This window comes from Oryzias melastigma, linkage group LG10, assembly GCF_002922805.2.
Source record: "Oryzias melastigma strain HK-1 linkage group LG10, ASM292280v2, whole genome shotgun sequence".
Lineage (NCBI taxonomy): Eukaryota > Metazoa > Chordata > Actinopteri > Beloniformes > Adrianichthyidae > Oryzias > Oryzias melastigma.
The window spans coordinates 22,373,032-22,395,961 of record NC_050521.1 but is presented as its reverse complement, the minus strand read 5'-3'; the positions used below and the strand labels follow the sequence as shown (position 1 = coordinate 22,395,961).

Below are 22,930 nucleotides of genomic sequence, written 5' to 3'. Positions count from 1 at the left end.
CGAGCCATTAATAACAATAAAATGATCTGGAGGGCCGGATCCGGCCCCGGGGCCTTGACTTTGACACAAGAATTATCAAAAGTTATGTAATTTGTTATATTTGGACTAATATTTTTTTTATTGTAGCAAATAACATTTTTGTTAGTTGGTCCAATGTTTCACTTTTTACAGTGTACAGCTGCTAGTTTGGGGAAATTTTCTGAAGAAAAACAATCTGACCAGAAAGATAAAGCATTTCAAAACAGAAATGTTTTTAAAATGATTTTCAATGTAAATCTTTAATCATGATCAGATCCTTGTTTTCATTCTATAATTCTGAACTTATTTTTCTACGAAGGTTTGAAGTTTAAACAAGAGCGAAAATGTTTGTTTATCCTGGAAGTCACGTTCTAAACATAATACTTTTCTCTTCTCAATGTTCAAACCTTTGCAGAAAAGTGAGTCCAGTTTTAGGCAATGAAAAAAAGAATATCTTCACAATCAAATATTTTTGAAATTGTTGTAAACTTAATGCATTCTGTACAACAGGCATCTTTCGGGCGTATACTGTACAATAAAAGCATGAAGAAATGCATGAAAAAAATCGGTAAAATGGCGAGACTACAAAAGCTAACCAGCAACATAACGAGGGAAGAAAGTTTAAGTATTATCAGTTTTATGTTTGTTTTTTCCTTACTTAAATTGTAGCTTTTATCTTGTTTACTGCCTTAAATTACTGCTAAACCACAACAGGATTCACTCCTAAGCCGTGTGTTCGGGGGCAGAATTGATCTAAAACAAACATTATAATTAAGGATGAAAAAACAACCTTTATCATATTTACAGGTGAGATATTGACTCCAGTCTTTGTGGAGCTCATGTCATTTACTCTTTTTTTGGTTCGCCTGCATTCACAGTATTGCCAAACCGCACCAGAGTTCACTTGCAGGTAAATGAAGACCCTCATTCTCCCAAAACATTTCAATCCAGTTAATGCATAAAACATGTAATAAAATAAATAATTTAAGAACAAACTCTGATGTGAAAGTGCAAGAAATTGTCAAAAAGGAAGTAAGTCAATCACATAATTTTGAAGAGTTTCATGGAAATAATATAAAAGTAAAGACAAGAAAACATATTTGAATCCAAATTATTCATTTATAGTTTCACTTTTGTTGACAGGGAATTAAGAAAGCAAATGGCTAAAATGATTAAACTTAAGGATTTCCCCCTTTAGAACATTTATTTGGCAAGACATGGAAGAGGAAGTACAAATATGGAAAGGATAAGTAGAAATCTGGGCGGAGTCACAGTATGTAAATACATTTTCTAGAAACTCATGAGTACAAAGAGGTTGAGACAGACGAGACCAGAGGACTGAAGACTAAAGACACTTCTTAAGGTGAGCTTTTCCAAACTGTTTTATTCTGAAAGATCTCAGACTCTAAAAGAATTCTTGGCTTTCATTCAAATTATTTGTGGTTTTCCATACCAGCAGGCTCTGCTGCTCCTTCAAACCTTTCACTTTTAGATGCCGCAGCCACTAAAGTATGTCGCTGGTTTGTGACTGTCATAGCTCCACCCAAAAGTCATTAAAATAAAAGCAGAAGAAAGGCAAAAACACACACACTTACTGGTTCAGACAGGTGGAAAAGCTGAAAAACTGAACGACATCTGCAACAGAACAGGAGTGGGTGGAGAGCTCCGCCCCCCAGCCCAGGTGCTTCCAATCATGCAGGTTATCAAACCGCTCACACCTGCAGGAGAACAAAAAGGCGCGTTAAGAAACCGGTTATGAAAAACGATGATTTCATACATTTCAGTCTTTCATGACACTGTGCGTTTAAAAATAAACACTAGATCCTCTTTTTGAAGTGGATGTGAAAGAACTCACTTAAAAACTGAAGATAGGGGGATTAGGTCAAAATCTGCAATCTGTTAAGTTTTGGGAGGGAAAAAAAGTAGTTTGACAAGTTAAAAAATTTTATTTTAGGGGGAAAAAAATGAGATTTCACCAGAAATATTTGAAAGTATTAGGAGATTATGGTCAAAACTGTGAAAAAAAAGTCTGAATTTGTATTAAAAAATAACTTTGCATGTAGAATAAGAAAAATCTGAGAAAAAAAAATTATCAGGTGATAAAAATGTAAATTTTTTTAATTTTAAAATGAAATACTACTGGTCAAATTGAGGAAAAAGTCAGAATTCTGAGTAAAAATGTACAAATGAATCAACCCTTTAACACCGGAGCTCCAGGGTTTATGTTCTTTAACTTATTCTAACTTTAAAAATCACTGTAAGGTTTTGTGTTTAAGCGTCACCGGCGTTAAAGGGTTAAAATCTCTTTTACCCATAATTCCCACTGAATATGTCCTTTTGGGGGAAATACATGCAAAAAAAAAAAAAGCAAAAGTTTAATAAAAAATTCCCGTTATTGTCAAATATTTGCTAAAATTTAGTCATGAATGTGAACAAATAAAATAATTATACTCACAAAACTGGATTACAAGAGACAAGTTGACATTTTTGAGATAAAAAGTCATTTATCTGAGCGGATAAATTTCAACTGGTGAAAACATTTAAAATTTAAAGCTTTAATACTAAAGAACACAAGACATAATATAGGCAGTACTAATTGTAGCACCCAAAAATAAATAAATAAAACTTAAATAATAACTAGAAAAGGAAAAGTCGCACCATCTGCGACAATGCTAGTGTAAATGCTTTTTGCTGAATGTGGTTGCTGAAAAATGCTAAAGAAATTTACTTTAATTGCTGAATAATGTCCTGAGCGTGCTGAACGTTTGGTACCAATATTGTTAAAGTGCTCAAAAAATTTTACTAATTTTTTAAGAAAACAATTTTTTTTAAGAAAAAAAATCGCAAAAGTGTGTATAATTTAAAATGTGTAAAAAAAAAGAATAACCAAAAGTACAAGCAAGAACGTGCTGAACATTTTGACATCAATAACGCACAAGTTTTTAAAGTGCATAAAGTTACTGAAGGATTTGAAGAATTTCCCATTCATTTTCAATGGAGCAGAAAAATCCCAAATTGTGTAAAATCTTAAAAGAAAAACGTAATATATATTAATATAAAGTACAAACAGTAATGTCCTCAATGTGCTGAGCATTTTAATACCCATATTGCATACGTTTCAAAAGTGCATAAAGTTTTTAAAGGAATAGAAGAATTTCCCGTTCATTTTCAATGGGGTTAAAAAATCACATAAATTGTGTAAAATCTTAAAAAACCATGAAACATATCAATAACAAAAGTACAAGCAGTAATGTCCTCAATGTGCTGAACATTTTGATATCAATAATGCATACGTTTCAAAAGTGCATCAAGTCTTGGAGAGATTTGAAGAATATCCCGTTCATTTTTAATGGTGTGGAAAAATCACATAAACTGAGTAAAATCTTAAAAACCGTGAAATATATTGATACCAAAAGTACAAGCATGAATGTCCTCAATGTGCTGAACCTTTTGATACCCATATTATATAAATTTAAAAAGTGCATTAAGTTTTGTAAAGATTCAAAAAATTTCCCGTTCATTTTCAATGGGGTTGGAAAATCGCATAAATTGCATAAAATCTTAAAAAACTTTAAATATATCAATACCAAAAGTACAAGCAGTAATCTCCTAAACGTGCTGAACCCTTTGATACCAATATTGCACACGTTTCAAAAGTGCATAAAGTTTTTGAGGGATTTGAAGAATTTCCCGTTCATTTTCAACGGGGCTGAAAATTTGCATAAATTGCATAAAATCTTAAAAAACATAAAATATTTCAATAGCAAAACTAAAAGAAGTAATGTCTTGAAGAAGCAGAAGGTTTTGATGCCAAGAGTGGTAAAATCGCTCAAAGTCTGAGTTTTTAATGTGCAGAAAATTGATGGAAAGGAGCAGGAAAATCACAAAATCATTCATTCATTTTCTAAATCCGTTTTGTCCCTTTTGGGGTCACGAAAGGGACAAAAAATAGCAGCCACATTTTTGACTCACTAACAGGTTCTAAATGCTGCTATTTTCACTTCCTAATCCCTTTTCAGATGCAAAACCATCAGGAACACGAGGCTGTGATCCCGCGGCCTCGTGGGAATCTGCCTAAAGCGTGCGCCGCTGCCATCGCCGTCATCACCACAGGCGTGGTGATGTTTGCGTCTCCAGAGAAGGTTCTGGTCTGGGTGGCTTTGGCGGTCCTGGTGGTGGCTCTGGGGTCTCTCCTGCACGCCGCCTGTCTGCTGGCAGAGGAGCTGCTGCACCACAGAAACACCAGGTCAGCTGTCCGACCCGCCTGAACCCTCAGTCTGTTCTCTGCTTCACGGTTCTGCCGCTCCTCAGGCATCGAGGTCGGGTGAGGCCCGTGCTGTCTGCCTGCGGTCTGGGGCGGTGGGTTCTGCTGGCCGCGGGGTCGGGGGGCCTCCTGCTGCACCTGAAGGGGTGCTCTCCGCTCCTGGAAGCCCAACGCTGGGAGCTCCTCCTTCTGGCTCCTGTTTACTACACACTACTCAAAGCTCTGGGAGTTCTGGTGAGGTTCTGCTGCTGCATCGGTTTTGTCCCATTCAACAGGAAAAGCTCAGATTTGGTGCCTGTTTTTGGTTTGTTCGTCAGATGGTCAGCACGTGAAAGATCACTTCCTGAAACCTAAAAATAAACGACAAAAATACGTCTTGATCAGCAAAACTCAGCAAGAAGTGTAACATTCAGAGCACAGAAAGTCCTTAATGAAACGAGTTTATTAAACAAATGATAAAGACAAATAAAAGTCAAACAATTACATGCTATTAAAAAAAATCTAACTGAATATTAATGATAATTTTTAAAAATAAATTGAGTAGAAAAATGTGTTTTGTAAAATACATATGTGTTTAAAACAAAAATCCTAAAAAATGATCCACTTCTGGAAAAAAAAAATGAATAAAAACATCTAAATAAAACATATATGTTTAATGTAAAAAAAATAATTAAATGAAAATAGACATTTATGTCTATAGATATTTCATATGGAAGTTCTCTCAACCCCAAAAATATTAAATACTTAATTTTATATCAAATATAAACATATATATATATATGAGAAATTATATACTTTTCTCCAAGATGATAAAAAAATGTTCAGGGCATCCAGTTTAATTTTGATTTGAAAACTTGATTTTTTTTCTTCTACACACTGAATTGATAACACTAACAATCCTCTGCTGTTCTTTGGTTCAGATTTAAACATTTTTTTTACCATCAGGTCCATCACTATTTTGGAAATGTCCTGAGCGAACATCACTCTGGCTGTTTCTGGTGGGTGTGCAGGGTCCGTCGGAGGTTGAGGTTTCAGAGATCTGCGAGGAGAGGAAGATGAACGTTGCCCATGGGCTGGCCTGGTCCTTTTACTTGGGTTACCTGAAACTGGTGCTCCCACGTCAGTAACATGCAAACACACACTGAGCGAGGGCGTGACCCAACGCCAGCACAGATCTGCTTGACCTCACCAGCCTCCTTGTCCATTCAGGTCTGGAGGAGTCCATCGCAGAGTTCTGTGCCTCCCATCCCACCAGCAGAAACCTCTGGGCTCGCGGCTCCAGGAAGCTCTTAATCCTCGTCCCCTTAAACGCCAAGATGTCCCACCAGCTGAAGGACGAGGACGAGCGCCTGCAGTTCTACAACAACCTTCCGAACTATGAGATGAACATGGGAGGGGTTCAGGGGCGCGTCTACAAGCACAGTGTCTACAAAGTGCTGGATGAGAATGGATGGGTAAGAGGGGATTTCAATACAGTCACAGGACAGTGCAAACACGTTTCCTTTTGTCGCCACAAGGGGGCAACATTTCCACATTTTAGCACGTTTATAAAAGACAAAGCAGAAAAAAGAGAAATTGTATTCATATTTTTATCTTACTGATCCATTTTGAACGCTTAGTTTTTAAACTGTTTTATTTACTTGGAATTTTAAGCAAATTTTAGTATTAAAAACAGTAAAAAAACAAATTATCCAGCTAAGAAAATATTGTATATTGTCTTACTGAACTGATTAGTCTAATAAGTTTGCTCCAGAAAGTTATAAGTTCAGTGCATGAGTGAAAAGAATGCATCAATAAAAAACAATTAAAATCTCAGCCACATTTTTGACTGAAAGTAATTTTTAGTTAATTTTTTGACGCGGTGTATTTATACTTTATTATTAAAATATTTGATTTAAACTCAACCACAAATCTTAATCAGAAGATAAAGCTCTATTTTCTCCAGAAAAGTTTTTAAAAGTTGTAAAATAATATATGAAAACAATCATTTTTAGCATTATTATCAGTCATTTTTTGGGTATTTAAAAACTTTAAAAGTGAGGGATCTGTGGACAGATTATCTTTGGTTTGTCGCCATCTTGTGGTTGTATTTGAGAATGCATCAATGTAGAAAGGAGCTGGGAGACCTCAATGAAAATCGTGTTTTTTGGTGTTCTTGTGGCATTTTATGATGATGGAGGACATATATAAAGAAAATGGAGCTAAAAATAAAATTTCAAAGTATTTCTGAATCAGAAGCAAATGTAAAAATCTCCTTTGATAAAGATCGTATTTGAGAAAATACGCCTGGCGGGTCACAAGCTCCCCCCATACTGATGCATCCACTTGCAGAAAAATAGATCCATGTACATCTTCACTTTCTGTGTCTGAGCTGGCGTCTGGCTTAAAACTGCATGAAAGTCCATCTTTGTGTGTTTGTGTTCAACCAGGCCCACGAGTGCGTGGTGGAGTACGCCACGCCCGTGCTGACGCTCTATAAGATGTCTCATGAGAGCACCGCCGGCTTCGGGGAGACTGAGCGCACACAGCAGGTCCTGCTTTTCTACAGAACCCTGCATCACATCCTGGAGCGATCCTTGGAGTGTCAAAACCGCTACCGACTCATCCTGCTTCTCAGTGAGACCATGAATCTAATATTAGCTCAACAGCCGATTTCAGGGTGGAATTGCACACTTCTTCCCTTAAGGAATGATGAATTTATAGTTTATTTTGCTTAATTGGCAGTTTTTAAGTTTGTTACGCCAACCTCAAAATGCAAAGATCAGCTTTTCTGATAAGTATTTTTTGGTTCATGAATCTTCTCCTTCACCTCATAGATGAAACTGAAGACGACCCTCACTTCCTGTCCAAATCCATCCTGAAACACTTGAATCAACAGGAGAGGGAAGAGATCTTCCTGAACCCGCTTCCTCAGCAGGAGATGGAGCCGCCCGCGGAGGTCATGAGCAGAGTGCCCACGCTCATGATCAGCCTGGAGTCACCTCAGCCGCTGAGAGACCCTGTGGAGGAAACCTATGAGTAACGTCAACTCAGAGGAGGAGGCAGGAAGCAGGGATGCCCCATGTGGTCTACTGCCGCCTCGTGAGAAGTCCACGGCAGTTTTCACACTAAAACTCACATTAAAGTGCCACTCCGATCATGTTTCGATCTATCGTCAAAGCGTTCCTAGTCGTCTTTTATTTATAATTATCCCATTTTCAGCCTGAATTATTTCCGTTTTCTCGTTTATTAGAAATTTACCTCATAGTTGTGGTGCCTTTAGATTACACAGTCTCCCACTAGCTTACAGCCCCTCACATCCCCAAGCTAACATACAGTTTTGTACAGTTTTGAACCTGGAAAACGAAGACGTTCATGGATCTATTTCTCTACAAGTGGATGCATCAGAATAGAGTGGAGCAGGGAGTTTTTCAAACAGCATGTTTCCTGATTCACGATTTTAATAAATAAAATACTCAGAAATGACATTTTATTCTTAAGACCGTGTCACACCGCCACGATGTATATTTTATGCATTTTCCACATATGAAATTTTGATCATACATTTGTGATTTACGTAATTTATAGGGGTTTGTTGATGTGTGCAGATGTCCGTCATGTATGGCAAGCAAAAGAGGTCAATAATCACCAGGAAAAGTGATGCAAAAAAAGGCATTTTGGCCATGAAAAATATTGCTTTTTATGCATGTTTTAAAAGTAGCACATAAATTCCGCTGGGGTTACCCCAAATAAAAAGTGTGTTTTACTGCGTACAAAGCACAAAAGTGCCCAAAACGCCATTGTGCTTGAATAAATGGCTATGGTGGAAGATTTGTTTCAGATGTTAGCTGTGACCGACTGGTTAAGAAAACCGCACTTTACCTTTTTTACTTGGTATTCCTTTTTTGCTCCTCCTCTTCTTGTTTGTTTTTACAAAAGATATGATACAAGTCTTTAAACAGTCAATTTTAGTCAAGAACAAAAGCATTTTTAACTTACATATTTGACGCAACAAAAAGGCCTCTTTTGACGGGCGGTTCTGAACGCGCTAAAACGGCGTGTTCGACACGCGGTTTGTATTCGACATAAAACTATTCGAACGACACAAGACGCCGTAATTTACACAGTACTTTTAAAATCTGCATAAAAAGCGGTGTTTTTTACGGCGCCTTTTCTGGGCATTATTGACCCCTTTGGCTTGCCATACCGCCATGGTGCAATGTGATTTCTGCCCTGTGCTCTGAATGTAAGAGTGAAGATATGTAATAAAGTAAGGGTTTACGTGTAGTTTATTCGTACTTCTTCCATGGTTTTCACATATTTCATTCTTAAAACATCTGTAAACATTTTCAACATAATTACAACATAAGCATAAAGCAATAATAACTTTATTTTAAAAATTGAAAGATGCTTACACAACTTCCTTTCAAAATAAGACACCTTGTGTCATATAGGATCATGTTAATACAGCAAATGTAGTGTAAAATAAAAAAAAAAAAATATACACATATACATATATATATATATGTATGTGTGTGTTATTTTGGTTTTTTTTTACAGTTTGTGGCGCGTTTAAGCCAAAAAATATGTACGAACCAAAAAGAAACCAGAGCTAATTAAGTGACCTTTACTATATTTCTGAACCGTAATATGTAAATAAAATGCTTACATTTGCTAAACAATTGAAAATTTATTTTATCATCTAGGGTGCCTTATTTCTGGTTGTGCTCACTGACCTTCATCTGATTTCCTGTGGTCCACGCCACACAAAAATCCATCAAAATGTTTTAGTTTGACAGTGATGCTGTTTGAGAATGAGTTGATTCCATTTACTTTATCTTACTACTTACTTTTTATTTATTTTTACTTTTTAATAAGGAAAACTTTCATTTTTCTTTCTTATATTTAGATTTTTAACGTTCGTTCAAACAAATTTTGGCCCAAAAACACTTTATATTTAGATTATGTCATTTTTGATTGACTGCTGAACTGAAATGAAAAAAAAGCCGATTAATGTTTCGTAGCAGAAACTGAAGGATCATCACTAATTCACGGATCGTCTGACTGATCTGTTTAATAAATGACTTGGCTGTAAATTGCAAAAATCCACTAATGTGGAGAATTTTATGACCCACGAAGTTTGTCCTCCTTTACAGGACAGAAGGGTTAATCAAAAACTCACAGTGTCACTGCTTTAGTCCTCCAGAATGGGAACTAAAATGTTCTTTTCCTGCTAAAAATAATCTAAAATGTTGAAATAAAAACCTTTAAAGATTTAGCTGCTGGTGCATGATTTAAAAAGTACTTAAAAGTACTTTTTTTGGGCGTTTCAGCAAAAGATGCAGTCACAAGACGGCTGGCAGCACTTTTCCAGCATGCCTCATGCACACTCCTCCTCACGACGCCTGCAACCCCCCCGGCGGGTTGCGTCAGGCGAGCTCACAGCCTGCACGTCCTCCTGAGGGGAGGAGGTGAGGAGGAGGACAGAGTGATCTGATCCACGGCACGAACAGACTGTCACTGAACGTCACCAGAACAAACCTCCTCTTCCTCAGAGGGGAGAACGCCTGAAACAGCAGTAAATGATGCTGCTGGCATGTCCTTACATACATACGCACTTATAGATGCTGCATTACTCGTGTTCTATGATTGGTTGATGGATTATTTTAGTCTTTAGATCAACATTTTACTTATCCAGCAGGAAAAAACTTAAAAATGTTGTCAGGAAAAGATTAAATCTCATAAATTGAAATAATTTTCAGTCACTAAAACTCCAAAACAAAGCAGATTTTATGTTTAATATTTAATTATCAAATCAAAAAACAATATTTTGCCACAACATAATCAAAAAGTGTGGAAACAATGATTAATTATTATAGTTTCTGTCAAAAAGACTACATTTTTAGTTAAAGAATTAAAAAAAAAACATTTAAAACTATTTTTTTAAATAAAATTACATTAATTAATTAATTAAATCACCAAATTCTTGCAAAACAACCAGAGTTTTTAATAAATCCATCAAATCCATCACATTTAGGAAGTCTAAAATTGGAAATAATTCAATTTTTTGATGTTTAAAATCAAAAAAATAATAAAGAAATGAACTTTTTTCCAAAAAACATCAAATATTTACTTTCTCTGCTTTGAATTTACACATATAATAAGTTATTACACCACTATGAGGTGCAATTTCTTTCAAATATGGAACAAACTGACTGGAAAACTGAAGAAATTGTCAATGTTTTCACCTGTATTTGGGTGAAGCTATTTTTTACCTCCTGAAAATATCAGAGTTTGACCAAAACAAACACCAGCGTTCATGAAGGTAGATCATATTTCATCCAAACCTTCAACTGAACCAAAGAGAGAACAGAAACTCAAAGGCAAAACCAGGAAAAAGAGCAAAGAAAACAAGTAAAAAATAGAAAAGATTTATTTGAAGACAGCCTTTCTGGATTTTACTGTTTTAATTCCAACAAAAAACAGAAAGAAAAGCTCAATGTATCGCAGACAACAATAAATGTTTGCTAGGATTCATAGATCAAATCTGATCCTGACCTGAGTATCATGACCAAAGCAGGCGGCTGCTTTGATCTTCTTCATCAGATTAGGATTTTTAAAAATAAATAAAAACCAACGTCCTCGTGGTTGCAGACATACCACGCTAAGTCTGTCAGTGTCAGGTGTTCCTGCAGGTCAGACCTGTTCCTCTGCAGCTTCAACAACAGCTTGTTGGTAACATAATCAGGTTTGTCTCCAGCCGGGCTGAGAGCCAAGATAACAAAAGCAGGTGACCCAGAAACAGAAACACAAACAGGATGAAGGAATTAGTGTATCTGTACATCTGACATGACTGGAGTAGAGAATTAATGTGATGTCTGACTCAGCAAAAGATCATTTTACACAAATTTAGATGTTTTTTGTATGGTTTTTGTATAGAAAATGAGAGATAAAGTCTATGTGAGGATCTTTAGATTGAACAGACTGTTAACCAGCTAACGCGTGAATGTTTTAAATTCAGCCTGATGCTCTGATCTGTACATTTTCTGAGAAATGGGAATACATGAAGAACAATTCATGATTATGAATTGCTTTGCATAAACAAAAAAGAATAAAAATAAAACCGTGAAACCATTAAATAGAATTTACTATCAGTGATGTCTGGACCGTTGACTGTACATGAGAACTGGACTGAATGAGTTTGACGTCACCCATAGAAAACAGTTTACTTCTGGTTCCAATCAATTAAAGTCAATTCAATTTCAGAGCTCAGACGCTGCCATGTTGGAGCCAGACGACGTCGGTGAGCTATGATTGGCCGAAGTTTCTATAGCAACCGCTCTCGCCAATCAGGAGCGAGTTTGTCCACATGAGACGACATGCTTGTATTGAGGCTTCTGACTGGTCAGTTTATATTGATTAACTTGCAAAAATAAATAAATAAATAAATAGAATTGGAAAGAAAATGTAAAAAAAATGTATCAAATAGAATGACTGAGCTGTCTGTTTATTATTAGAAGTCTGGGGGATTTTGGCATTTTGGAGCCAGTGGGTACTTCCTGTTTGAACAGTAGAGGTAAGGAGTTACTCAGTCCAGTTCTTATGTACACTCAAGTGTCTGGTCAGAGAGGTTCTAAAGTGAACTTGAACCCAAGCAGTTTATGAGTCGAGATACAGAAGATAGATGCTTTATTTGTCTAACGAAACGAAAGTCAGATCTCTGAGCAACAAAGTGCACAGACCTGAAGACAGGTCTGATGAGGTCTCACTTCCTGCTTTCAGTCAGGTGTTCTGGGGCTGCTTTTTACTGAGTCCAGAGAGCAGAATGTTCCAGTAATCTATCTGGGTTAAACAGAATACTTTTGATTATAACATTCAGAGCTTGAATCTAAAGACTTCTGCATCAACAGAAAAAAAAAACAATTCCACCTTTAAAAACTACAATGACTAGAATGACTGTGGTTCCTGCTCGGTGGCAACCAGCAGCTCGTCTGTGATTGGCTGTCAGCTGTGATGTCACAGTCAGGAGATTTCTCAGGTGAGTGACTCAGGTGTCTCATAAGCATCCGCTTACACATGATGACTTCAGGAGAAACATGTATTTATACGACTCGTCTCAGTTTAACTATTATGATAAATCCTAAAATATTACAAATAAATGTTACAAACTTAAGGTTTGGTTTATATATTTTTTTAAATGGTACATTTGATCTATTTAGCATTTTTTGTCATTTTAACCTTTGAGAAGGTTTGAAGTTTTGTTCCTCATTCTGTGGCAGAAGTGTTTGGAACCACAGACTACTGACCTCCTCATGTTCCTTCTCCAGAGGTTACAGACGTTCAGGTTGTGATCTTGCTAAAGGATGAATTTCTGATGGTCCCTGAACATCTCACGTGTTCCTCCCTAAAGCTACAGGATGGTTCAGGAGACCTCTCACTTTGTTGACATTACAAACCATAAATCTAAAAGTAAAAAATAATTATTTCAAATTAATTAACTGTTAATTAACCTCAAAGCCAAAAGTAAAAAAAAAGTATTTAAGGAGTTTATTAGTCATAGAGTAGCTCCTAATAAAAGTTTTCCATGGTTACCATGCCACCTTTATGAGTCTTAAGCAATACTTAGGAGGGGGAAAACCTTTTCCCCTGAAATTCCCGCCTTGTTCCTCCAGGTGTGTCTGACTAAACCAGGATTCATGCTGCCGACACCACAAACTCTGAGGAAAAACGTCTAATCAAATGTGAAAGTCAAACCTGAAAGAAACCTTTCATTGTTACAGTTTCTTCATCTTTCATGATTTTTTTCTTTATACTTCTTCCTGATTCATTGACTTGTTTTTAAGTAACTAGAATTTTCCATATCTTGATAACGCTACAGATATGAATTTCTGTTCAGATCTGAGCACGCATGACCTGCAGTGAATATGAGTCATCAGCAGGTATATTTCCATCTTCTACACAAATGTGTTACTTTGGTTTCAAGTTTCTGACAGACGACAAAAAATATGCTTTTTAGCGTAAAAAGTAATCATTAAAAAGAGTGACAGAGTTATGGAAAAAAAGGAGGATCTACTCCACAAACATGTTTGTTTTAAGTGTTATAGATAAGAGAAACATTTACAGCATCTATTAAGAGAAGGAAGTTGAAATTTTCCACAAACAGAAACAGTTTATCATCAGATCTGTTATTAGATATTTGTTCTCCTCACATGCAAACAGAATGATCTGATTTTTGAGATTTTTTACAGCAGGTGCCTATTGGGGAAAAAAATAGACTTTAATTTATGAAAAAATATTTTATGTCTATGCAAATATACAAATATATAAAAGCAGGAAAAAAATTACAAAATTATACACAAAACGTTTTGAGGAAGACGGAATACAATTATAAGACTTTGAAGTTTGTTTTAAGATTAAACCGTTCTGATCCGTAATTCAAAATGTATCATTTAATCCAGAACTTCTCCTAATTTACCATCACCATGACACACAAATAACCCACTGAAGAATATATTTTAAATATACAATTGTGAATGAAATACTATCATGTTTACAACCCTAAATTCTGAAAATATCAAGAGAAAATTCTGAAATGGATAAATCAGAGAGTTCTGACAATAAAGTTTAAATGTGTTTAAATCTGGACACACAGGGGATTAAGTTTGGGACGTAGGAATTTCAAGTTAAATCTGGAAATGTTTTTTGAAGTAATTTAAGTAAAGCTCTCAGATTGAGAAAATAATATTTATTTTCTGGGGGAAATAATTTCCCAAAGAGGTTTGGATTTAAATAGAAAATTAGAAGTTTAAGATTTTACAGCTCAATTTGCAGAATTAAAAGTAGATTCTACATTAAAGACAAAAATTGTAAGTAAAAAAAGATTATAGTTAAAATTTTGAGAAGAAGTCAGAATCTGGAAATAAAAGTTGAAGTCAGGAGCCTAAAGTAAATAAAAGAAAGAAAGAAGAAAAACTGGTAAGTAAAGTCGGAAGTTTAGGATCAAAGTTAAATTATAAAAATAAAGCAAAAAATAATTAATTGAGGAATAAAATAAGAAAAGACATTTAAAAACTTTTTGTCTAAAAAATAAAGTCTGAATTTATTATCAGCTTTGATTGTATATTAAAAAAATAAAAAATAAAAAAAATAATCGTAGAAATTCTTAAACAGTTTTAGTATCATTACTGTTAATCATAAATTATATTTAGTATTTTATGACTGCTTATCAAAAGTTGTTTTATTGTTTTAATGACTATTTTTCCGCAATAAAAACTCAAAAGGCGGAAATTCTGTCGAAAATCTGCGATGTTTTTCCTGTTAAAGTTGACAGTTCATGAATTTCTTTTGTTTTAGAACCTGTTTTCCTCAGAATCTGGTGATACGTGACCAAACTCTTGTCCTGCAATTTGAGGGCACGTTGCGTGATCCACAAAACAGGAAGTTTCTCGATTCTACTGGCCACGCCCCCCACAGAACTCATCTGACGCAACGTGCCGGTATAAATATCCCTCCGCCGCGACGCTGTGGCCACTCTGCTCAGTCGATTCATGGAGAAACCACGGACAGAACTCGCGGAGGAGACACCGGAGAGACATAAACCAGAATCAGGATGGTCTATAGCGCCGCCGTGCCCGTTCTGCCAGAAGAAGACAGTCTCGTGGACATGATAGGAAAATATTTCTTCCAGCTCGCCTCCCCGGGCCAAAGGTTAAACCCAAGCCGGCGGGGTAGCGTTGAGAGCTGGGACGAGCGAGAGAACCACACCCCCGGTAAGTTTATGAGTTAGCTTGATATAACAGAACCGTTTGTATAGTAACAGATCTGCTGATTTCCTGATTAAAAAGCCAACATTTTTATTCAGATTTTACTCGTTAAATGTAAACTAATGGATCTATTTAATTTGGCGGATTAGGAACCAATTAAGAAAACAGGAACTCTGACGCAACAAGTTCAGCCAGGTCTTGGATCAGCTGATTCATAGTAGACCTGTCACATGATTAAACACGTGACTCATGTCTCAATGGAGCTAAATCTCAACACTAACCATTTTTTTCCCCCTTTACAGTTCCTAACCTGGATGAAGGTCTGGAGGATGAGCTGCGGCTTTTCCACCCTGACGTGACCCAGCAGATGGAGCGCTGCTTGACCAAAGCCAAAGCCTCCGTCCTCAACTGCCAGGTTCTGCTTCTACCTCGTCAAATGATCCCCAGAGTGACCGACGACGTGCTGCGGAGCTCCATCGGCGAGCCCTGTGGGCTCCGGGGGGCCTCCATCAAGCTCTACATCGAAGGCAAAGACGGCCTAAAGTCGGCGGGCGGCTTCCTCCCGGATCAATCCGTCACGCCGACCTTTGAGCTGTCGGTGGTCTTCAAGCTGGACAAAGGCGACGGCTGGCCGCCGCTCAGACACTTCTTTGACACCAAGGTGCTGAAGCTGAGGCCGGAGTACAGACTGGTGAAGAGGAAGCTGTACTCCTCCGCCAGTCCTGTTGTTCATGACTTCAGTTAGTGCAGGCGGGACTCTCGGCGTCTGGGATTCATGGTCATCCACTGGAGTTGCTGTTGTGAACCACTTTTGTACTTCATGTCTGAATGCAACTTTGAGCAGGTCCTCAAACGCTGTAAAACTTATTCCAGTACTGAGCAGGTCTCCCTCACAAGGCACTTTTTTAATTTATTGAAATGTTTAAATAAATGTTTGACATCTTCAATGCTGACTCTGTGCTTTGCATCAGAAACAAAGATTCTGTATGATCAAACTTTTATTTAACAAATTTACAAGTGAATAAGTTCTCCAAACACGTCCATGAGGGGAACAAACGGGTTCTTCTATTGCTAACACATTTTCTAAGCCAACGAAGGGAACAGATCGTCAAGATCCATCTAATCTTGACAACAGCATCCAAAAAAACCACACCACAACTTCCACTGGAGAAGCAGTTAACGTCTGAGGAGTTCCAGGTTTTCAGTGAAAACTGCATAAATCGGATAATTTTTCAATGAGCTGCCCAAAATGCAGAGGAACTTGTGGAAACTGCCTCAACTCAGAACATTCTTTAGCATCTTTTCCCGGTAACTCCTAAAGAGTCTTTACTTGGAACAGGCGTGGTGTCGGCTCCGTCCAAGATGTGAAAAAATGCATCCCACCAACGCCTGAGTCCAGGTGCGAACCTGCACCGCCTCTGAAAACATCCTGCAACAAAGAGACCTATTTCTTCATTTTGAGGTCGGCCTCCATGGCGCTACGGCGCCCCCTGGTGCCTCCATCCTGCAAGCAGAAGGAGAGCAGCAACAGGAGTTAGAACCAGGTCAGACAGGACAGGTGATCGCCATGAAAACACGCAAAGGGCTTCCTCCCAAAATGAAGAAAAAAAATGATCAAACGGAGAAACTTCAAAAGAAAAGAAGGAAGAAAGAAATTAGAACATGCAGCGAGAACAGACAGAAAACCTTCATGAAGAACTGAAAGGCAACCGAAAGTGAGGAGAATGGAAGGTTACTGCAGCTGTTGGAGCAACACAGAACTGAAAGTTCATGAGGGACGGCACAGACGTTCATGAGAGACGGACAGCTGTGGAAGAATGGTCAAATATTCAATCTGAATTGATAAAAGTAGGGGAAAAAAAGGCAAAAATCTCCAACTTCAATTCATTTTTATCTAATCCCTTTTCCATTAAAGACCCCCTCTGATGAAAATAGCTTTTAAACACATTCGAGTTGCATTTTTCTGATGGTGGAGGACTTGAATGAAGAAAATGAATCTCAAAATTGAATTTCTGAGTATTTCATTATAAATTATTAAACCAAAAAATGCTGTTGGAAAAAGCTCATTTATGTGTAGACAAATAGATCCATTAACGTCTTTATTTTCCTCGTCAAAGACCACCAGGAAAACTTTTAAAATAAAAAGTGGGACTTAAAAAAAGTCACTGAACTTCTGTGAGATTCTAGAAAATGTTGCGTCTGTCGAGACGGGCGGGTTAAAAAAAATGAGGGGGGGGGCCTGGTTCTGGTGAAATCTGAGGGAGAACCTGCATACTTACAAAGAGAGAAAGAAGGAAAGCAGGAGAGGCCATTGGGACACTGTCCTGTAGGAGGACAAACGGGAGTGAGAAGGAGAAGAGAAGAGACAAGAGCGTGAAAACAAAGGCAAGCTTCATATCAGGTTGAGGTCAAACAAAGAGGTGAAAGAACCGGAACAGAGAAAGAGGGCGTCACGTCCAACTGAGGCTCGTCTGTGGAGACGGACACAAACAGAACCACAACAGACCCACCTCTGAGGACCCGTGATAACATCCTTTCAAAATGAGACGTTTAGATTGTACATGTTTAGTTTAACAGATCATCACACTTCATTTTAGCTGAAAAAAAAGGTTAAAAATGAATGAAATCAGACTCATTAAGTCATTTTTGTTAATGATCAGTTTTTAGTCATTAGTAAAAATTATTGCAACTACAATAGATAAAATATATATATATATTTAATATTAACTTTATTTTGAGTTTTTCAATCTCTCAGCTTTAACAATTAAAAGAGATTCAGGATAAGTTCTTTATCCGAGTGATTTGAATACCTACTTGCAACAAGGCTAGGTTGAAAAATATTGTGAAACAATAAATCGACCAATCTAAAAGTAGAAATATTTAGTAAATCAACAAATCAATTTTATTTTGAGCAAATTTCAGGCTAAACCTGCTTTCAGTTTGATTTTAATGCTAGAATAAAAAAGTTACATTTATTTAAGAAAAAAACTCATATAAAAACAACAAAGGTAGAAAAAGAAACTAGCAGGCAGACTAACACAAAAACAGACAGACAAACACAGAAACAGACAGGCTAACACAGAAACAGACAGGCTAACACAGAAACAGGCAGGCTAAAAAAGAAAAAGCAGACTAACATTGAAACAGACTAACACAGAAACAGGCAGGCTAACACAGAAACAGGCAGGCTAACTCAGAAACAGGCAGGCTAACACAGAAAAAGCAGACTAACAAAGAAACAAACAGACTAACACAGAAACAGACAGACAGATGAAGTAAGAGGCAGACAGGTGGAGAAGTTGCTTAGTGTAGACACACTAACAATGTAACCTATTAGGGGAACATCTCAACAACACGCCTGAAAGCATAAGTACGGGCGACGTCCTGTTTATAGAACAATGTCAACGATCTGAGCGCCACCATCATTTTGAATCCAGGTACAACAAACGCCATCAGCTGCAGAAGCTCAGGAGGCTGACAGAGCAAGTTCTGCTTACTGAGCATTTTAAAAACACAACACACAGACATACATGTGTTTGTAATTCGATCAACTAACCAATAACAAACTGGTCAAAGAAAAACAGTTAAAAAGTGTTTAAAGGTCTAATTTATCAAACTCAATAAGATGAAACAATCTTCTTAAAGAAAGACATGATGATTCCGATTCATAATATAAAGAAAATCACACAGTGACCATTGAGATAATATGAAACTTTAACAACAAATACACAAACCAGATTTTTTTCCCTCCACACACTTTCATCATTTCTGTCGAGCAGCAGACCAAAGACGGTTCCCAAACTGTGACCTTCAACATGGAATCCGCTCCACTCACCTTCTCAGCCGGTTCTCCCGGCTTCCGGTTGCCCTCCCTGCCGCGGAGGCTCTTGGCAGAGATGGCGCTCTCCGACGTCTGCATGATGAGCTGCGTGGCCAAGAACTGCTGGACGTGCTCCAGGACGTCACGCTGCATCTCCAGCGCCATGTGGTAAACGTCGTGGTCCGAGGAGTTGTACATGATGGCGTTCTGGAACATGAGCATGATGTCGCGCTGGAACTCGGCCGTGGTCCGGATCACCCCGGACTCGATGTTCTTCTTTATGGCCGACAGGTCCATCGGTCTGGAACGTCAAGAGTGTTTTTAAAGAATTTCTTTTGATGTACGTCAGTCTTTGATCCTTTTGATTGACGGCTCAAAAGGTGAAGGTGTTGACTCACCTGTGCACAATGCTGTGGTAACCGGGGGCGATGTCATCCGACACCGGCTGCAAGAAGACGCTGGCGTACCTGAGAGACACAAAACCCCTTTCTTCACATCAATCTGCACAAGTCTCTTCAAAATAAAGCTCAGATTATAGTTTCTGTGACATCTGCATCTTCCCCTTTAAACACATTGGATGATCTTCTACCTGTGATTGGCTGCAGCTCTCCACACCAGCATGATGGCTTTCTTCCAGATCTTCTGTGCCTGCACGGCCTCCTGGTCCTCTCCACATGTGGATCTGAAGCAGAATAAACCAAGAGACTTGAGGGTACAAACACTATTTTTACCAGACAAGTAAATAAAGTAAATAAATCAACCCACAGCTGGGAGGACGAGGCGGGGCTGCTGGCCAGAGAATCGGCGGTGTAGCGCTGGGAGGGCGGGCCATAGCCGTCCTCACTCTCGCTGGCTGCAGGCTCCACCTCAGACAGGTAAGGACCCTCCCCTTCTCCACAGTCTTCCTTCATCTCCATCCCCTCCTCTGGGTCCCCCTCGCTCCCCGCTTCCTCCTCCTCTTTGACTTCCTGAGTTCAGCAGCAAAAAGAAGGAAAATCCTTACATTTTGGGGTTTTTGGGTATAATTATCAATGTTTGGATCGTGAATGTTACCTTTGACTCTTTCCCGGACACACAGCTGTCCTCTGAGTCTACAGAAAGTTAAGCAAAAAAAATTATAATTTAAAAATAATTTTTCCTTAAGGAACCTTGAAGGATTTAAAGAGTAAAAATACATGACTTGAAAGCATTGTTTAGACTTAAGAGTAAGAAAGTGGACACATCAAACCTACATCTTTGTGTTATGTACTCTGACCTAACATTTTTGTTAAATCTGCAGAAAAAAAAAAGAGCCGACCAACAGAACATAAGTGAAAGAGCGAATTCAAAGTCCACCTTAAATAAAATATCCCTCCAATCTGATTTCATTGTTTTTCCACAGTAATATGCAATAATAATGATCATAATCATTGTTTTACTTTAAATGTGATCCTTAAATTGACAATAACTGATTGTCGTCTTTTATAAAAACAAGAGTTCAGATACTATCTGCTGGATCATATCTCCTTCTAACAGACACTGAGACGGATAAAAGATTAAATCATTTCTGAGGTTCTGGAGGTTTGGGGATCTGGTTCCAGTAACACTTGGGTTAACGCTCTGTCTTGGATTGATTAGGATTTTAAGCTGTTTTAACTTTGATGTCACAAAAACAGAAAAAAAAAGCATAAAAACAGATTAATATGGCATAATTTTTTTGTCTGGAATGTTGTGCATGTTTCACTTGTGCCTTCTTTACCTAAACAGGGTGGATTGGGTTCAGGCTGGCTCCAGTCCTCCCCTTCACTTTTCACTGCCGCTTCCGTGGCCTCTTTGACCGCCGCAGCGTCCTCTGTGACTTCACTTCCTGCAGCTCCGTCATCAGAGACGCCAAAGGGGGCGACGTCCGCTCCAGTGACCTCTGACCCGTCACAGTTTCCCGTGAACTGTTCCTCTTTTTTAACGTCTGGCTGACCGTGCGTCTCTAGACCGACAGGGGAGGGGTCTGACATGGAGACCGGGTCCTGAGGTTCCTGTGTGCAGACAGAGTCCGGGACTGCGAGCGTGGGTTCAGAGGGTTTCAGTTCCTGGGTCTCCCAGGGCCCGGGGAGAGTGTGACCCTCTGAAACGGCTTCTTCACACAGAGAAAGGGCGGCTTCTACAGCTGCTGCGTCTAAAGCCTCCACAGAGTCGTCCACCTGAGAGACGCAGAAGAGTATGTTTTAGAGTTAATCGCATTAAGACAAAAAAATTAAGAAAAGTAAAGTTTAGATTCATTTACTACTTAAATTGGTTAAAAAAAAGTGTAGTATTTCTGCCATATTTAAAGATCAAAAGAGAAAACTTGAGAGAGACGATGACATACTTTCTCCTCTATGATTGCGATGATGTCTCCAACAGTCTCCAGGTCCAGTTCATCCCCCATGTAAGACACGGCGACGAGGTCTTCTTCGACCAACCCCGTCTCCTCGGTGAGATCCTCCTTCACTGCAGCGTCTGCTTCTCCCTCTGCAAACATTTGTGACAGCAGAAAAATACACCTTAAAGTCCTCCTATGACAATTAAAATTAAAAAAAAAAAAAAAAAACTTTCCAATAGTGTTTTAATTATGATGACGTTTGCTAAAAAAAAATTATGTCTCAACTATACTTAATTGGAATAAAAAATATGAAAATAAAATCAAGAAGATTCTGAAAAGATTGGTGGAAAAGACATATTTAGAGAAGTTACATGGAGATGATCGTGTTAGACTGGAAAACAACAGAAGATCTGAAAAAGACGGTTTCATTCTGGTCTAACAGAGCGAGTCACTGAAGCTCACCTCTGATGACCGGATGACCTGGAGCTAGAACGGGACTTGCTGTGGCTGCCTGCACGCCATTGGCTAAACTTCCAGTGGAGTCTGCGTCTCCCACCTGACAAAGAATCACCATCAGATTAAATTCACTTGTAGCATTTTTGTTCAAAAATCAGCTTCTCCAAGCAGAAATCCTGCAGGTGATGTTTCTCACCAGGCGGGGGCTGGCTGATATGAGGTTTCCCTTTTTCAGCAGCTCTGATAACAGAGGTGATGGGGGTGGAGTGGCTTTCTGGGTCAGGAGTCTTTTCTGTGGAGAGTCATCGACGAGAGTGGCCAGGCCGCCGTCTTTGGGGCCCGACCCTGGGGGGTCGGCTGCAGGCAGAAACACCCCGATGCCCTGAGCCTGTTAAAGGAAATGATGACGTCAGAAGACTGGAGTCTGGAAACTGTTTATGAAAAAAAAGCTGTTTCCTTTACAACAGAGGATGTTCTTCAACTCATGATTGCTTCATCTGTAGAAAAAAGGTGTATTTACAACTGAGCGAGTGTTCATGTCTTCAGAGGGGATGCCTCCTGTATCCATGGACGCCGTGGAGAGCGAAGGATCGCTCTGAGAGTCCATAGCGGGGGGGCTGGCCCCCAGCGGAGAGCGGACAGTGACACTGGGTAGACGCTTGGGGGTGTTTTTGACCGCCTGACGAGCTGCAAAAAAATAAATAAATAAATAAAACCAGATCAGGAGAAGGATGAACCTAATTTCCTTGTTAAATAAAATAAACTAGGATTCTTCTCATGAGCTTCAAGTTATAACAACTTTTCAAAGAAAAAACATAATGACATTATCAGAAATGTTTTGACTTTAAAAATGTACCTTGATAAGCCATTTCTGTGGCTTTCCTCTTCTGCTCGGCTTCCTCTTCATCCTGTTTCTTCTTTCTGGTAAATCAATAAACACATTTTATCTGACAACATGAAGAAAATGAATAGAAAACTTCCATGATTATGTGTCTCTGTAGATTCTCGGGTTTTCACAAAATTTTTATCTTCAAATGTAACTGGACTTAACGGTTGATTTTTGAGTCAGTCCCATGAGTTCAGTCAGACGGAATCACTCATGACTATTTTATATAAATCAATCCCACACCTGTAGAAATTTTCAGAACATGTTTGTGTGCACATTTTATTTTGCTCATTTACTCAGACTTCCTCAGCTGATTGAAACAAGGATGAGGGCATGAATTTTAATCCACATTTTACAGTTGACATGTGTAGTATATGTATAGTATATGTGAGTATTTTCAGTTTAA

The 22,930-nt window shown here is 38.3% G+C and overlaps 3 protein-coding genes across 4 annotated transcripts in view; 2 read left to right on the top strand and 1 right to left on the bottom strand.

The window, feature by feature from the left end:
- Nucleotides 1–1,012: 1,012 nt before the first annotated feature.
- sting1 (stimulator of interferon response cGAMP interactor 1) lies at nucleotides 1,013–8,548 on the top strand. Its single transcript, XM_024282943.2, has 7 exons — nucleotides 1,013–1,381; nucleotides 4,038–4,264; nucleotides 4,330–4,516; nucleotides 5,293–5,401; nucleotides 5,492–5,736; nucleotides 6,712–6,898; nucleotides 7,099–8,548. The coding sequence occupies exons 2-7, from the start codon at nucleotides 4,038–4,040 to the stop codon at nucleotides 7,302–7,304; spliced, it is 1,161 nt and encodes a 386-aa protein (XP_024138711.1). The 5' UTR covers nucleotides 1,013–1,381; the 3' UTR covers nucleotides 7,305–8,548.
- A 6,220-nt stretch (nucleotides 8,549–14,768) lies between these two features.
- Nucleotides 14,769–16,004, top strand: si:ch211-39i2.2 (DNA damage-inducible transcript 4-like protein). Its single transcript, XM_024282946.2, has 2 exons — nucleotides 14,769–15,030; nucleotides 15,327–16,004. Exons 1-2 carry the CDS (start codon nucleotides 14,871–14,873, stop codon nucleotides 15,767–15,769), a joined length of 603 nt encoding a protein of 200 aa, XP_024138714.1. The 5' UTR covers nucleotides 14,769–14,870; the 3' UTR covers nucleotides 15,770–16,004.
- Nucleotides 16,005–16,009: 5 nt separating this feature from the next.
- The window catches only part of brd8 (bromodomain containing 8), a 9,322-nt gene continuing 2,401 nt past the window's right edge, over nucleotides 16,010–22,930 (bottom strand). The window contains exons 7-19 of one of the 2 annotated variants that reach the window (XM_024282944.2): nucleotides 22,495–22,559; nucleotides 22,159–22,325; nucleotides 21,835–22,026; nucleotides 21,645–21,738; nucleotides 21,189–21,331; nucleotides 20,583–21,021; nucleotides 19,898–19,935; nucleotides 19,610–19,812; nucleotides 19,434–19,526; nucleotides 19,243–19,311; nucleotides 18,860–19,145; nucleotides 17,304–17,348; nucleotides 16,010–16,528 (exon numbers count right to left, since the gene is read on the bottom strand). In XM_024282944.2, coding sequence (XP_024138712.1) covers nucleotides 16,469–16,528; nucleotides 17,304–17,348; nucleotides 18,860–19,145; nucleotides 19,243–19,311; nucleotides 19,434–19,526; nucleotides 19,610–19,812; nucleotides 19,898–19,935; nucleotides 20,583–21,021; nucleotides 21,189–21,331; nucleotides 21,645–21,738; nucleotides 21,835–22,026; nucleotides 22,159–22,325; nucleotides 22,495–22,559 — 1,894 coding nt within the window. In that variant the 3' untranslated portion in view covers nucleotides 16,010–16,468. The remainder of the gene's footprint in view (nucleotides 16,529–17,303; nucleotides 17,349–18,859; nucleotides 19,146–19,242; nucleotides 19,312–19,433; nucleotides 19,527–19,609; nucleotides 19,813–19,897; nucleotides 19,936–20,582; nucleotides 21,022–21,188; nucleotides 21,332–21,644; nucleotides 21,739–21,834; nucleotides 22,027–22,158; nucleotides 22,326–22,494; nucleotides 22,560–22,930) is intronic. The other variant, XM_024282945.2, reaches the window with a different exon arrangement.